Genomic DNA, 11,758 nt, shown 5'->3' on the forward strand with positions numbered 1-11,758 from the left:
ACAACCACAGTAGAAACTACAACAATGATTTCTCCAACAACCACAGCAGAAGTTACAACGATATCTCCAACAACTACAACAGAAGCTGCAACAACAAACTCTTTAACAGCTACAGTAGAAGCAACAACAAACTCCCCTGCACCTAAAGCAGAAACTACAATAATGATTTCTGCAACAACAGCAGAAAGTACACCATCATCTAAAACAAAGGCAAAACTCACAACTACAACTGATGTTCCAACAACTACATCAGAAACTACAACAACCTACTCCACAACATCAACAACAGATACTACAACAACAATTTCTCCAACAACTACAGCAGAAGGTATAACAAGAAATTCTCGAACAACTACAGCAAAAGGTACAGCAACAAACTCTCCAACAGCTAAAGCAGAAACAACAACAAGGATTTCTTCAACAAACACAGCAGAACCTACAAGGTTATCACAAGCAATGGCAGAATTCAACACCACAACTCATGCTCCAACAACTACAGCGGAAACTACAACAATGATTTATCCAACAACTACAGCAGAAACTACAACAATGACTTCTCCCACATCCACAGCAGAAAGTACACCATTATCTCAAACAAAGGCAGAACTCACAACCTCAACTCATGCTCCAACAACTGCAGCAGAAATGACAACAATGTTTTCTACAGTCACCACCACAGATACAATGATTTATCCAACACCTACAGTAGAAACTACAACAATGATTTCTCCAACAACTACAGTAGAAGCTACAACAACCCCAACATCTAAAGCACAAGGTATAACAGCATACTCTCCAATAACAGCAACACAAGCTACAACAACATCTTCCCCAACAGATATGGCACAGGCCAAAACAACATTCTCTCCAACAACAGTGGAACTGACAACCACAAATGGTTCTCTAACAATGACAGTAGAATCCACAACAACTTATTCTCTGAACACTCTAGCAAAAGATACAACTATATACTCCCAATCAACTACATCAGAAGCTACAGCAACAAATTCTCCAACAGCTAAAGTAGGAGTGACAACAACCTATTCTTCAACAACTACAGCACAAGCTACAAAACCCTATTCTCCAACAACTATAGCACTAGATACAACAACATATTCTCAATCAGCAGTACAAATGATGACTACAACTGGTTCTCCAACAACTCTACCAGAAGCTCCAACTTATTCTCCCAGAACTACATCAGAAGGTACAACATCGTATTCTTCAACAGTGGTAGAACTGACAACCACAACTGATTCTCCAACAATGACAGCAGAAGCTACAGCCACATATTCCTCAACAACTACATCTCAAGCTACATTAACACATCCTCCACCAACATTAAAAGTGAAGACCACAACTGATTCTCCAACAACGACAGAAAAAGCTGCAACAACTAACTCTTCAACAACTACAGCACAAGGTACAACAACCTATTCTTCAGCAACTACAGTAGAAGCTACAACAACAAACTCTCCAATTACTACATCAACAGATACAACAATAATCTCTGCAAAACCAACATCTGCAGCTCACACCACAAAACTTGCAACAAACACAGAGATATCTGCAGCTACAGGAACAACAACCACTTCACTTTCTCCAACTGCAGGAGTGACCCCAACTAGTTCTGCAACGACAAGTCCAGCTCCTACTTCTACAATCACATCAAGTTCGTTATCAACCCCATTTGTGGTTTCCATTGCCACAACAGAGGCAACGTCTTCAACTGCAACTACAATGCCCCAAATGACTACAACCAATTCTCCAATAAGTGCATTTACAGGTGGCTCAACAGCCCTCACTACCATGAACACATTGACTGTGTCCACTATTACAAAGACGGGTCTTACTTCTCAGGAAACTGCATCCACCACTTTGGAAACAACCACAAAGGCTGTCATGGTGACAATGGCAACAGAAACAACCATTTCAAATTCTCCCTCCATGGCAGCTACAATTCCCAGCATGACACCACCTCTGAAAGCAATAACTGAAGCCCCTCTCTCAAATAGAACTGCACTGCCCACCAACATGGCATTAACAACCTCTCAAACAACTCCAACAGCAGATTCTGCTACCTCAACCACAGCAGCTTCTCCAGCATCCTCACCTATTGTTTTTCAAACAACCACGCTGACAACTTCTCCAGAATCTCTAACCGCAGTTCTGACAACCACAATGAATTCAGCAACTGCAGTTGTGACCTCCACTACTAATTATACAACAGCAACAGGTCTAGATGCCACAACATCAGCCCCCAAGAACAGCTATACAACAAATTCCCAAGCAAAACCAACTTCAGTGTCCACTGCACAGACTCATACATTTACAGCTCCAACTACTGCCAAGAGTTCACAAACTGGAACTGCAACAAACATTGCTACAATGTCTCCTACACCTACAACTGTAGCCCCCTATACGACAACAAAGTCTTCAACAGCTAAATCCACCACTGATACAGCACTGGCTGAAACAAGAAGCCCTTCTACGATGTATGTGTATGTTTGTAAACTTTATCCAATATCCATTCATACAACATTAGGCAAGGATGGTTCTTAAGTTTTAGGCCTTTCCAGATATATACAGCTAAACAGATAAACAGCTATGAACCATAGTCTGCCTGTCACCTGCAATTATAGCCTTATAATTGATGTGATTACAGGAAAAATGCTCAAATAGTACAGAAATTTGAAGTATTTTTGGTTGAGGACCAGGATTTCCTGCCCCTTGCATGACTGATCTACACTCTGCAGCAAGTGATAATGTTTGGTTTGTGTTTTGTAGAATTGGGTTGGTGCGTATCTTCATCCGGCTAGTGTTCATCACCAAGCAACCAGCCCCCAGCGAGAGCGCAATTCTGAATACAGCCAGCTTCCTCTTCGATGCTCGAGTCAGAGCTCAGCTATCTGACCCTGTGAGGGTTCAGAATCTGACCTATGAGAGTAAGACCTCCCTTCCAACACACCCATACTATGTAATGCCCCTCCCACATTATAGACAGTCATATATATTACACCTTTATATGTATAGTTATAAAATAATATTAACAAAAACCATTTACTCAAAAATACTCTCTGGGTACATTGTCAACTGAGGAAGGTCACAAAAAGGATACTCATTAAGTGGGTCCTGATCTTGGAAAGTTGAATAACCCCTGTAGTACATGAGACTATAAAGCTCTCAAACCCAATAATGTTCATCTCAAGAGAGAGGTTCCACGAAGTCATTTTAATGTCAATACCTATCACTTTTATTTTTCAGAAATCACAGAAAATTCCTTTGCCTTAACGCTGGGCTTCCAGATCAGCAACGTCAGCATATCCCAACGCATCGAAGTGAGGAACAGCACCTACAACCAGATCCAAGACCAGATCAATGACCTGGTGAGTCTCATCTGTGTAGTGGCATGCAGAGAAACGAAAATTCAGCATTATAACTCAAATGTGCTGCATTACATGTCCTCAGCATCACTGTTGAAGAAATGTTCCTAAATAATGTATCTACAACAATAATTCCACACTATCTCAGACAGGTGCACATTTTTTTCAATGATGTGATGTGCAACAAATTGGAGTTCGGTTATTAGCTAACTTACCTACCAAGACATCTACCAATTACCAACATACAATGTTCTGTCACCTCTGCTTTGTTCTTAACCTCCAGCTGAACAAAATTCTGAACAATCCAGGGGCCAGTCCTTTTGTCTTTCCACAAGCAAACTTCAGGTAAGAAAACAGAATTGCACCTTTGATCACCCTAGTCCCAAACAAACAATCCTTCTCATTGATCACCCATGACTCCAGACCCACACAAACAGGCCACACAGACATACTTCACCATAAATTCCAAGATATTGGTCTGTTCAATTAGTCTGTCAAGTTCTATCAGCTAGCCAGACTGTTTGCTTGGCTAGACAGATTCATGGAAAGTTACAAACAATAAAAGCCAGAGAGAAAATGTAACTGATAAAACTGCTAATATACTGCCAATATACTGCTTTGGTCTGTTGCATCTAGTAGTGGCTGCAGAGTTGTCAGCCTGAGGCTGGGGATAGGGGGATGCATCCGGGGGTAGTTAGTCATGGTGAATTTTTTTTTTTTTTTTTTTTTTTTGTATTACTTAGCTCTACAGTTGATTAGGCAACAAATGCAATACAATACAAGCTCACTGCTTACAATTCAAATATAATTAATTTGCATAAATATTTTCACATACATTATAAAATGCTCAATACATTGAGGACATCCAAGTAAGCCAAGACCAAGGTGACAGTGGCTATGAAAAACTTCCTCATACCAAAATAGAAGATTGACAGTAACACAGGATTTAACTGTTCACTTGAACACATACTAATTTATGCTCCCAAACCACTGTAATCTCTGATTTTTTTAAGTATTCAAAATGTTTACAATCTGAGGAAATTGCAGCTTCCTGGACTTCCACAAGTGCTGTCCTGGATATGTGGCAACTGTCTCATGCTCCAATGCACTGTCTCCTGACCTGAATCCTCTTGTACTCTCCCTGCACACTGCCAGCTGCCTGTGAAAACAAACACGGCATTTAAGACATGAAAATTAATAAGGGAAATTTCACTGTTTGACTGGGCATGGCGGCCACCCTAAACATCAAAAAAACGAAATGTTTTAGAATGATTCCCCAGAACGTAGGATAATGAAGAGCTGGAAACGACAGGCAATGTCAGTAGTTTCACCTATCTCCCAAGCAAAACAATAGCCTTAGATGGCGTCAATTTGATCATTCTGGGTTGTTTTGACATTCCGGAGGACAAAGCTGAAGATTAAAAATGCACAGTCAGAACTTCATTCCGAGCATTTACTTCGAGTAAGTCGCACTACGTCCCGGAATCTTTGTCTTCATTGTTACCTCTAAAAACACAGCGTCTGTCGCTCCAGCAAGGATGGATCGACCAAACGTTTCAGATATGTTATTGTATATGCGTTATACGCAGTATTTTTCGTTACGAAGACGCGCCTTCATCTACTGCATGGTAAACCATGATTCTATCCGGTAGACTTGCTAAAATAATTACCCTGACATGCTCTTTCGTATTACATGCCTTTTCCAACCTTTGTCAATCAACAGAGATTATCAAATCCCATTTTTGACCATTTAAGAAGACTTTGCCAACAGTAGCTACAATTCGCTTGGAGACCATGTTACCAGTAAAACACTCTAACTTCTCATACCAGGACTGAAAAGAGAGATATATTCTTTGAACCAGTAGCAGGTTTTGGTCTACGCAGTGATTTAAAGCGTTTTTCTACTATGGATTGAAATGAGTCATGTTATATCCGACTCAGATGTTGTCCACTTCAGCCATGTAGGCAATTTCCAAACTACCGTTAGCCTTTTAGCCAAAATAGCTACATACAGTATCTAGCTAACTAGTAGTAAGCGAAGCAAACTGTTAGAGTAAGGTAGCTAAATAAAACTGTATAATGCAAAAAATGTACTACGCATGTATTTACACTGGCGTTGAATTGACTGAGGTAGTACTGAAATGATCTGAGCTTGGAGTAAAATGGATCATCATAAACTATTATGTTAACGCGCCCGCAGATCGAGTTCTGTGCAAGCTGACGTATACCCATGCTTCCGGGCGGAGCTAAACTGTGGTCATAAATTGCTATGTCGCCATGAAGACGTCCAATCACAGAGATTACAATTTAATTTGGGAAGTTTCGGATGACGTTTAACAGGAATCCCTTCCCTCTTAAGGACAGACATTTTTTTAACATGGAATGCATGGTTAATTTGACTATTTTGCTAAAACAATGTATCACCCATAAAATGGCATTTTGTATTAAAACAATTTACTGAGTTTTTGTTAGATTAAAAATATTACATCTCATTTTGAATAATGTTTTGTCCTGAAAATCCATGAGATAAATATAATTTATTTGTTGCTTGCAGACATATATATATTTTAGAATTTATTAAATAAATATTAAATATTATTAAAATAACTACAATACCATTATTTTTAATTTGTCAAACCATTTATACAGTAGTGTTTGTACCAGATAAAGATATCACCTTTAAATCATGACACTATTGTACATTTCCGAGTCAGTGAAACATTAAAACTAACATGCTTTAAAACTACAGCATTGATGAATAAATAATTATTATACTTCGATAAAGTTAGACTAACTCAGAGTAATATTTTTTTTAGGCAAGATGACATTTCCCTTAGCCATTGGGAAATATTAGGTCTGTTCACTTTTTTTTCTTGACTAAGGAAATGGACAATATTGTTAAAGAAAATAAGACCATGAAAGAAACCATATTAGACATACAAACGTGCAGCATGCATGATATCTTTTTTTTTTAAATAGACCCCCTCCTCCCACCCTTTAGCCACCCCAGCCCTTCCTCCCCCCTTACCCTCCCCATAGACAGAGTGGAAAGGACAAGCTATGGCTGGACCAACAAATGGACAAAATAAATGTATGTATAAGTACATGGAGGGAAAAAAAATGCAGCTCCCCCAGAGGAGGACAACATCTTGTTCTGTCTTCTCCCTTATGTATACAATATATTTCATTATTCTTTATCTTCTTTGTTTAAATATTTTACCAATTCCATCCTTCAGCCCCTCTAACTTTATCCCATGTTTTGGCATAAGATAAAGATCCTGTTTCATGTGCCATAAGACACTCGGTTCTACAATAATAGTTGACAAAGTTCTTGAATCTTTCAATTCTTAGAGTTTCCACTGATGTCAACCCAGCTATATAATTATGTTGTGTATTGTGTGAGAGTGTTTTGATATATCGCCCAGTATCACTGTAAACAAGTTTAATTGAAAACAAACATCCTGCATTGATAACCATTCTTGAACCTTTGTCCAAAATAAGGACACAATCGGACAATACCAAAACAAATGCTCTACAGATTCCACCTCTTCTGGGCAGAATCGGCATATGGGGGATGGGTAAATTCCCGAGATATTTAACATCTTTTTCATTGCCAGGAATTTATATATTAGTTTGTATTGGAAATATCTTATTTTTGAATCTAGTGGGTTTTTTTTATAAAGGATTAAGAAGATCTGATTCCATAGGATTGGTGTATCTAACATTTTTCCCAGCTATCTAAAATCTTATTTGGTATGGCAACTAAGTTATTTGTTCTTAAGTAAAATTTGTAGATATCTTTATTAATCTTTGTTTTTTTAGCCAAGTTACCATTTTCATATGTGGCCTAGAGACTAACTGGTATCCAGTACCATTTCTAATTTTCCTTTTCCACGTTTGTGGTAAAGATCCGATAAGTTGATTGCATTGCTGTAATGTGCAAACAGTTCCATAAATATGAATTAGTTGTGCATATGACATGAGTTTACCTTCTTCATCAACCATATCCTTTATAAAAAATTATGCCTTTGTCAAACATTTGCTTCCAAAAAATCATTGTTCTATCCATCATAACGTTGGAGTTCAGCCATATGATTCGTTGTAAGACTTGTTCTGTATTTTCTGGTGGATGAAATTGGTATTGTAACCAACTTTGTAGAACTTCTTTAAAAAAAGTGGAGACATTAGAGAATATGTAATTAATTACTGAATAGTGCATAGGCTTGACTTGTAGGAATGGAAAGAGGCCTTTTGTAAATATTTTAAACATTTCATACATATTTTTTGTACATTTCTGTAGTGACTGTATATGTATCGCAACAATATAAAAATGCATATAATACGAAATGTGTCACGGTTGAGGTTTCAAATCCTTGGAGAAGTTCCACATGAGCATGCATAGGTGCATCCTCCACTAAAAGAGACAAACAGGGACATGTCTTGCTTACTTTATGGTTATGTCTCCTACAGAATTGGAATTGTCCTTAAGATGGTGACCAATTATTTATTTCCAGGTCACAGAGGACGCAAAGATGCAGGGAAAAGACACAATTTAGCAATATTGGGAAGCAGCCATAATTTTAAATTGGAGGCCCGGCTGCATAATCTCCTGCTGCAGCCCAAAATGCTCAATAGTTGGCACTATTTTACTAAATATCTCAGGTCAAAACAACAGTCATAAGAACATGCATTGGTGCATTGAATTAATTAATTATGTAATGAGGAAAAGGTGAGATATTTAAAAACTTTTCATTAATTTTAGGTAGACTTGGCTTCCCTTGCCTCCTCTTAGCAGTGGCCTCTGGTTGCATCGTAAATTTTGTTTAAGTTCAGGTTAACCTTAATTATTCACCATAAAACTAAGTTGTATTACCTTCTAAAAATAAGTTGTATTACCTTGAAGTTTGGTTTCATACTTTGAAATAGTTCCTTCAAATGTGTTTTGTTGAAAGACATTTTAATTGATAGATTGACTGATGTGAATCTCATCTCATTTCAGAACCTAAATTCAACCTCAATTTGTGAGGGATTTATTTGTAAAGTCAATGTTCATATGTATGGTTGAGTTTGTCTGAATTCTCTGTTTATTCCTGCAGTCTCACCAATAATGTGATTCAGGCCAACTGCACATACGTCTTCCAGGAAAATGACATCAACCAACCCAGCAGCTTCTTGGCGGAAATCCTGAAAATTAGCAGTATGTTTGCCTGAGTGACATATTGACTTTAGGTTCTCTTCCCTGGCAACTCTTTGGCCATGCTCTGACTGGTGAGCGCTGTCACTTTGAAGGGGCAACATGGGACTATAGGGGCTGTTGTGGCACAGCAAGCAGAATACAGGATACAGCCATCGATGAAATGGCAGGTTGATTAACAGGCTGAAACTGTAATTTAAATACAACCAAATGCAAGCGGGGCTTCTACCTGAGGAATGTACTGTGCATAAGTTGGTGGAAGAGAAGCAAGTATCTAACCTTTCTGATGACAGAATGATCTGCTGTTTATCCTGCAGGCCTAACAGACACCACCACTTCCACTACTGCCACCACCACCACTACCACTACCACCACCATGTTCCGCCCTACCCTGCTCCTGACCACATCCCTGGGAGGGAACACCAGTGCTGCAGGGGGAGGCCGTTTCCCTGGGTGGGCTCTAGCCATCATCATCCCATGTGGGATCGCCATCATACTTATTCCTCTCTGGATCCTCCTGTGTGTAAGTGCACCAATCAGTGTGTGCGTGTGTGTGTGTGTGCATGTGAGAGAGAGAAACTGCATGTGTGTGGCAGAGCAGTGAACTGCTGGTTAGAGAGATAACTAAGATCTGTGTGTGTGTAGGTGTTAAATATCTAGAGGTGTATATGTGCTGGGCTCTGACTGAAATCACTCCAATCCTCTGCCAGAAAGATGATTAGGCAAAAATGAGAGGCTATTGAAATCCAGATTTTATTAAAACTTCAACTGAACAGTAATATCTGTATTGGTGTGGTCTCTGTACAAAAGAACACAAAGGAATAAAGAAATTAAAACCAGTACATACGAGTCTAATACTAGCCACTAGATGGCGTCTAGACCTTAACCAATTAGCTTTTCTGCCGAAGGCTGAATCGGCAAGATCTGCTTTACAAGAATTTTCTAGAATTAGTGCAGTCGCTATATTGGACAGCTATAATAGCTAGCTACAGAAGTTGCTATTAAATTCAGTAGAGTGGGACAAATGTATAAAGCACCACAAACATATTTATATAGGTAAATATTCGCACGCGGATGTTACCAGACAGGAATACACATTATTTGCGATATATTTTTACGCATTGTCAGAAGTTCTGACAGGCTAGTAACAAAATGCTACTCGCGGAGTTTGTATATTATCTACGAAACATTGACATGTGAATCAGGACTTGGCAACAGTGCAACTAAACTCCGAGGGATACGTGATGACGCAGCGCCCCGACAATTTTAATAAATCGGTCTGTCCACAGGGAGTTTTGCACAGTGGGTATGTCCCCATCAGAATGCACATTATATGTATGGGATCTTTTTGTTTGCTTGAGGTACTTGCTGTTTGACAGCTCTCTCTCTATTGGTGTATATGCTATGAATGATTGACAACTCTTTCTCTGTATTGCAGTGCATGCTGTGAGGGGTTGACAGCTATCTCTCAGTATTGCAGTGCATACTGTGTATGATTGACTGTTCTGCATCTGTAGTGCACTACATGTTGTGTAAGATTGACTGTTCTCCCTCTGTACTGCAGTGCATGCTGTGTGGATGCTGTGCAGCTTTGAGAAGGCGTTGGCACAGACGGAGGTCATACAATGTACAGTACACAACTCGCAACGGCCTCTTCTAAGGAGGTGAGACAGTAACACTTAAAAGATGTTCAGATTAGAAAACATATTCTAAAAGCTCTTTATAAATGACATCATTATAAATAGTGGAGTTGTTGATGAATTTTTGTCTTTTCTATCACTGATCCTCCAGGCTTGTTCAGGTCAACTTCCGTCACGCTTTCCCTGAGCTACCACATACAGTCTGCAGCGAGGCCTCGCTGTCAGCAGTATGAGAGCAGTCTACAAAAGCGCTCACTGGCATCACAATGACCTTCTCACTTTACTATCAACATTTATATGGCACAATCTTATCTTCAGTGTGTAATATTATAATAATACAATGCTATTAGTATTACATTCACCATTCAAATTAAAAAATGATGAAATTTTACATTGAAAAGAATTAAAAAGAACTGGCGATATAGTCCTGCTGATATAGCTTGTCTAAATCTTATTAAAATATTTTTGTGTGTTATTTAAAACTACAATGTGTACAAATATATATATATAGCTATTATTTCAAATCAACTGTTTTGAATGCCACCACATTAGTTTACAGTAAAATGTGTTCTTGTAAAAACATTGAACAAAATTTGAAAGCTGCTTATGTTTTTAAAAGATGCTGCTTGATTGGGTTACAATGTCAGAAGCATATTTATTACTTAAATGAGGGGGTATGTAATGTCTTAAATCCTGTGCATAATACAAATACTGTGTAAACACCTTGTCACTTTATTAAAAATGCATTTTTATCATTTCATTGTAAAAACATGTTGCATTCATATTCCTATAAAATTGTGACACTTATTCATAGCTTTCAGGTAACTAGTATGGGCTTTCATTAAGTACCTGATACCTTCCCTTCTTTCTCTCTCTCTCTCTCTCTCCTTTTCTGTCTCCCTCCCTCTCTTTCTGCTTCTGCCCCAGTGTCTTTCTGTGTTTCTTTCTGTGGTGTGTAGTGGCTTATATTATACTGAGCCTTATATTACATTACGTTATTGTACTTTAGCAGATGTTCTTATACAGGTTACAATTTTATCCATTTACACAGCAGGATATTTACTGAGGCAATTATGAGTTAGGTATCATGCCCAAGGGTACAATAGCAGTGGCCCTTTGGTTACAAGCCCTGCTCCTTACCACTATGCCACAACTCATTGTCCTTAAGTGTAGATGCCAGAGGACAAGAGAGTTAGAAACAGAAAACTTTAAAGCCCTTTAACACTGGAAACTGAGTTATGTGCCATGAGAGTGTGGCTTTGGACCTTCTTTCCCAGAACATGAAAACCTGTTTCAGTCTTCAACACCATGAGGGACTGATTAACACAGAGAAACAGAAAGATTTGTTGAAGTACATGACTACAAAGGTAATGGTTAAGGCTACAGAAACTACAGGATCAACAGGATGACAATGAAGAGATAGGAACTGGCATACCCAGCCTATATAAAAAGAGGAAGGAGTATTTAGCAACTACAGTGGGACCACAAGATCTCTTTATATAGATCAACAGCACTTTGCAATATGTCTCCCAGGAGACACA

The 11,758-nt window shown here is 38.7% G+C and overlaps 1 protein-coding gene across 1 annotated transcript; it reads left to right on the forward strand.

The window, feature by feature from the left end:
• Nucleotides 1-380: 380 nt before the first annotated feature.
• Nucleotides 381-10,027, forward strand: LOC118793045 (mucin-2-like). The gene is made up of 7 exons (XM_036550992.1): nt 381-2,495; nt 2,788-2,945; nt 3,265-3,386; nt 3,667-3,728; nt 8,480-8,580; nt 8,895-9,100; nt 10,016-10,027. Exons 1-7 carry the CDS (start codon nt 457-459, stop codon nt 10,025-10,027), a joined length of 2,700 nt encoding a protein of 899 aa, XP_036406885.1. The 5' UTR covers nt 381-456.
• The last annotated feature ends 1,731 nt before the right edge of the window (nt 10,028-11,758 follow it).

Source organism: Megalops cyprinoides, chromosome 18, assembly GCF_013368585.1.
Source record: "Megalops cyprinoides isolate fMegCyp1 chromosome 18, fMegCyp1.pri, whole genome shotgun sequence".
Lineage (NCBI taxonomy): Eukaryota > Metazoa > Chordata > Actinopteri > Elopiformes > Megalopidae > Megalops > Megalops cyprinoides.